At 46.6% G+C, this 6,008-nt stretch overlaps 1 protein-coding gene across 1 annotated transcript; it reads right to left on the reverse strand.

Moving 5' to 3' along the window:
• Window positions 1-4,449: 4,449 nt before the first annotated feature.
• On the reverse strand, window positions 4,450-5,541 carry LOC138002460 (uncharacterized). Its single transcript, XM_068848496.1, has one exon. It carries the CDS (start codon window positions 5,539-5,541, stop codon window positions 4,450-4,452), a length of 1,092 nt encoding a protein of 363 aa, XP_068704597.1.
• Between the last annotated feature and the right edge of the window lie 467 nt (window positions 5,542-6,008).

The raw sequence follows: 6,008 nt of genomic DNA on the forward strand, positions 1-6,008 counted from the left end.
AGATTCCTAAAGGTTAGGAGCATACTGGTCAGGCTCTGTTGGCAGGTCTGACTGTAAGGGGGGGAGAGTGCTGGAGGTTCGATGATTAAAAAATCGTCCAGGATATGGCAAGCAAATGAGATTAGGCACTTATTGAGGAGAATCCACTCGACTGCATCCGCAAGTTGGGTGAAGATATATGGGGCACCCCACAAGCCAAAGGGGAGACATTTGTCATAGTAATATTGACCGTCCCAGTACATTCCAAAAAGTTCGTAATCAGATGGTTTGAGTGGAACGAGTGGAAATGCAGACTGAATATCCGTTTTAGCAAGGAAGCACCCCAGGCCGAACTTTAAAATTCCCGAATTAGCATTGTCAATGGTTATGTATTGCAGGCCATGGTCGTCCTTGGAAATAGAGTGATTGATACTAGTGACCCCAGACTTGGGGAATGATAAGTGGAAAATAGTTCGAAATTTATTTGTATGTTTCTTAGGAACGAGACCAATGGGGTAGACTTGAAGGTTACGAAAGGGGGGGGGGGGGGGATTGGAGAATGGACCCGCTACACGACCTAGGGCGACCTCCTTAGACAAGTTTTCATGTACCATATCAGGCCGTGCCAAGGCAGTTGGAAGATTCTTAGAAAAGCGTGCAAACCGTAAGCCATTGTAGCCTATGTCAGCCCCATACTTGAAAGTGTTACATAATGTTAAAACTAAAAACTGGTCAGGGTGGTCCTCGAGTGTACTTTCCAACCTTGCCACATTAACGGGGTTTGGGAGGACCGAGGCAGCCCTTTCACTTGGGTCTACGGGAGGACGTGGGATGGGAGGCCCCTGGGTCCTTTTCCCCGTCGCTGTTATGTTTTCTGTCAACCCGAGATCGGTCTTGACAGTGGCACCCATGGTGGGCTCCCCGGCATTTGTTGCAGACATGTTTGTATGGGCAGGGTTCCCGGGTGCAAGACCCGGTGGAGTTGAAGTAATTGCATGTGCCTCTGCTTGCGACCCCGTCAGAGGCTCTGGAGTTGGGTCTCTTAGAAAAAAGAGGATATTCCTGTCTCAGGACGGAAGGTGCAACAGTAAAAACAGTGAACCATAACTGATTATCCAGATTAGACCACACTAGAGACTTGTTAAGACTAGCCTTTTGGCGAAACTTGTAGTCGTAGATGGCCCAACCTAAACTGGCATGGACCCTAGCTGCGTATCTAATTAGGCTAAGATAATGCAGTAGTTCCTGTGAGCGATGGGGGAATTTACGCGTAAGTACCCTTAAGTAAATGGTAAAGGCTTTCCTATTCTTGGTCACTGTCATGACTGAGTTCTCTATGGACAAGACAAGCGGCTCATCCTCCACATTCGATAGGATTTTAGGGAGCAATTTAGACAGTTCAAAAAACTCACCCAACTGGATCTCTTTCACGTAGCTGGCAGGTATAGGATCCGGGAAGGGCGTTGCGTGAAGGCCTGGGTCGGTGAATGTGATGTCTTCGTGGGGGTGGGTGTGGAAAAGGGTGTCCATGACGATTGCACGGAAAGTTTTGGCACTGTTTTGGGTCGACGGTGGAATAACTGATTGGGCTTCAATGGCACCTACCGCGGCCCTAGCGGCTTCGCCAGTGATTTCTGTGGAGGCAACTGCGACAGATTCCTTCACAAGCCGTTGGAGCTCTGCGATTTGAGCCTCGCTAAAAATACTGTTACGATCCTGGGGGAGTTCTATCTGATTGTGCAAATCGAGACCTGAGGCTTCGCCGTTGGGCCCACTTTCTGCGTTATTGACTGGAACAGACCAAAGGCTGGTAAGCCTTTTTTCCAAGGTACTTCGCTGGCCCATTGAAGGTAGATTATTCTGCTGGCAGAGACCACGAAGATCGGAAATTGGCAAAGCGTTTAATACCACCTAAACACCAGGGAGTATCAATTTGACAGAATTTGTATGGATAATTGGGAATTTCAGTGTGGATACTTAAAATTTCAGTGCAGATGCTTGAACTGAAGTGTTTTGGTTTGAAGCCAAACAGAAATGACGCAGTCCCGAAGTTCAGGGACTTTGATATGCTAGTCCTTAAGCACGTGGCACCAAGAATGTGACTGGATAATAGTGTGCATGGTGTGATGTTCACGTGAGTCAAGCTCGCTCTGTAACGAGAGAACGCATTATAGCCTTAGCTCAATTACAAATCCCTTACAGAGGTCATGGTTGTTGTCACATTAACTTTAATTTATAAGGGTTCATAAATTGGCTTCAACAGAACCTATAGAGTAATGCAGCTGTAAATAAATATTAATTAATGCGTTATGTTAAGCGAAGTAAGATGATTTTGTAAGTAGCTTGTGACACGAAGTCGTATTGTTAGCAGCTAACAAAGAGCATTGCAAGTAAAGTATTGTAAGTAGTGTATTGTATATAGTGCAGTGTAGTGTTTGTAGTGCAGTATTTGCTTCGAAATAAATTTTAAAAGATAAAAAAAAGGAAGAAAAAAAATTGCGTCAACAATGTCTGTAACGTACCTTGCGTAAATGCTTGTCCTTCCACGTCCTCATCCTCATCAGCACCACCAGCACCACCGCCGGGACCTCCTTCAAAACCCACGCGACGTCGAATGGCTTTGGTCCATTAACGCACTTTGTGCGACAAAGGTTTGACCAATGCTTCTTTCATGGCCGGCGGAATGTCCTCTACCATGAGGAGAGCGGCTTCTCTGGCAGCCAGATGTGCAGCTTTGATCACTTGAAAATTATCTGTCAAACGTTCCTTGTACACTTGCTCCAACTGATGGAACCGTTCCGGATCCACCAACACACGTTTTTGAAACCCAGGAATGACTTCGTTGTCACCGCTCATCGTGGCATGTCCCAGCATTCGTGCAATGCCTCTTTTTTATAGTAGAGGGTTTGTTTCTCTTCACGTTCTCTGTCCAAATGCCCTTTCAATTAACGTACTTGATTTTTCAGATCACCCAACTTTCGTTCGAGTTGAATTAGGTCTTTATTTCGTTTTTGAAGTTGGTCGGTCAATTGACGTATGACCTAGCATTGTTCACGTTCACGATGTTGAAGATGTCGGATCTGTTCTTTCATTGCACAAATCGAACGAGGACCATACGTCCATGTATCACACCATCCATCGTCCATCGTCCAATGATGACAGACCGTATGCAATCCTTGCCAGAACTTGATCACAATAACACCTCATGACCCATTGATGATCTTTTATGGACTAGAAACTCGTCCACCTCGCAGGCAATGGTTGCACAGCGTGTTCAAACCTTGCCAAAGACCACGACCTTGCTGACTCATCATGATCTGACCACGCTTTTTCAAGGAATGTTTACGACGGGTCATCTCTCTCAAAGCTTGTTGATGTGGTCGTAACTTGGTCTGGGTGGACGACGATATGAAAATCTGCTCACAGAGCGTGTTTATGACTAATTGGCTCAAAGCATTGATCTGATCGGCATTGGCCGATTGCAATCGTTTGCGACGTGTCTGATGATCTGCTGCTTTCAAGATACTCCAACGAAACTGGAGTTGACGTCTGATACGCCAAGACATGATGAGAAGATGAGAAGATCCTCGGTTTTTGGACAGGTTCCCTTTATACTTAATGTCGACCTCATTGTCAGGTGGCCGCTTCTATTCTTTTTTTGACGCCGTAACCGGCCGCGGCTTCTACACCTCCTAATGCTGCTGCTTTCCCTGCCGCAAATCAGACCAGGAATTGCCAAAGGTAAGAATGGAAGAATGCCTCCACGTTGTAGTCGTTTTCGAACGCCTGGACGCACTTTCTTCTTCTTTGTACCATCACACGTTTTTTTCCACGGGGGTGTTAAGTCCTGTGGTAAGTGCAGCTCCCATTCTTTTATACCATCTGTCTTTGCCCAGTATGCTAGGGGCATGATATCGCAGATACAGGAACTCATTGTCATTCGTACACCACTGTCGGACCATCCCGCTGTGTCACATGACTGAACAACCGGAATCGGTCGTCAGAGGAAGGATGAAGATCGATCATGAGGTACCCGTAACAACAAACTCAGGCGCAAGATTGATTAGAGGGCATGGCATTCAAATCTTGAAACAAAAGACGACGGACTTGATTGCCCACCATCCAATCATTCCCCACTAAATTGTACGGGGAAAATCCTTCTAAAAACTCTTCCATGGTCCATCCTCAGGCTCGTTCTTTTAAAAATAGCAAAGCATAATGACCACAGGCCATACTGGGGCCACGACTTCACATGCTCCATCTTCCGCCCAGAGTCCTAACCAATGTTTTCTGATTTGCCTCGTGGATCCATGTTTACAATATATGCAGGTCGCGTTGTACGGTTGGGACAGAATGCTAACCCATCAGAAGGATGCACGCCGTGGAAGACACGTTTCAGGATTGTCCAATGCCAAATGATAGAGGGCAGCGTCACTCAATGGTACAGATTCCATGTTATATCCTTGGGGTTTATCGATGCATGTTATGCAGAATCCCACCCTTGTCGTCAATCTGGAACACATTCTCGAACTCACCCCATACCACTACCATCAGGTTCTTGTTAGGGTTCGCACGAAAATCGATTTCCAAACGGATATTGCCGGCTTGTCTGAGGTTTCGATATCCTGGAGCATCGGCGTCTCCATTGGATACATTGTTAAAGGCAAACAACGTACAATTCTTGCCCTGCCCCCATCCACTGGGTTGGTTCAAGCTGGGACAATGATTCGGCAACCAACCACTGACTTCTAAGAAACGATGGTATCCCATCAGATCTTTACGGCCATTGGCTCCATTCAATCCATTCAATTCCAAGGTTGTGTATGGATATTCTTCGCCGTCAATGACTTGATGAGGCCGGATCACCCCAAATTTCTGGAAAGCGAACGGGTAATACTCTAAATCGCCTTTGAAGCCCCGACTGTCCAACAACCCCACAATCACCTGGCCCACAAACACGTTGTCTTCCGTGAACTTGGTGGTCTGTCCATCGAATGAAAACGTACGGATCTCGCTTCGGACCACTGGATAATTGGCCCAACGTTCTTTGACTTTTCTCTTGGCCTGCAGCGCATTGTAGAAGGATGGGTTCAGCGAGAAACAGCAGAGATGCAGCGTCACTTTGAGGTCGCCTTTACTCAATGTCACTTGATGTTTGACACCCACACCACTGGTATTTGTTCCAAACAAAAAGAACTCGAGCCGGTTGCAAAACAATTCCAAGACGATCTCCACCCCAGGCACCAGCATGCGTCCTGTGTGAAAGGCTTCCAGATGTGGATGCACGATCAAGGTGGCTTTATTGTTGTTGTAGAATGGTACGGTGGCCGTTTTCAAGGGAGTGGCATCACAGTGTCCCCATCCATTTGTTGTGCAAATATCATCGGCAGCTCCACCGGCAGTTAAGTGTTCTGTCACGTTCAAATAATTCACCCAACGTTGAAGCGACAGCAAGGTGTCCCCCTCATCTCGATTGTAATTCAGCAGCGTGTCCAAAAAGGCATTGTAAGCATGCGTATCGGTCTGTTCGCTCATCAAAGTGCCATTGAACCGTAGATTCATCTGTTTGAAGAGCGTGTAATCCAGATTGTTAGTCACATAGACAAATCAGGTATTGTTGGCATCTGAAGCTGCGTTGGCATCAGCACGATGCAGTTCATCTATGCCGAATTCAATTTCAATTCCACTTCCAAAAAACTCCGGTTCAAATCAACAAAATCGTCCAAGGCTGGGATCGAAAAGGGAATGGGCGTGATCCCCGTACTGGATGGACTGTACTTCATGTTGCAATACCCTTGTCACGTTGGCGGACGGGACTGTAAACGCATCCAAACTCATTGTTTCTTCCTTCTTCGTCTTTGAAGTCTTCGGGTCAAGAACGGGACTAAGGCGTACTCAGGAGGACGAGACACTGCTCTTAACCACTGACCTGAGGTGGATGGTCGGTGCCTTTTATACTGAAACCTGACGTCCATTACCGACTCAATGCCCGTTGACGAAGTGTTCATGAATGTGTTCATGTTCGATTA

Source organism: Montipora foliosa, chromosome 5, assembly GCF_036669935.1.
Source record: "Montipora foliosa isolate CH-2021 chromosome 5, ASM3666993v2, whole genome shotgun sequence".
Classification (NCBI taxonomy): Eukaryota; Metazoa; Cnidaria; class Anthozoa; order Scleractinia; family Acroporidae; genus Montipora; species Montipora foliosa.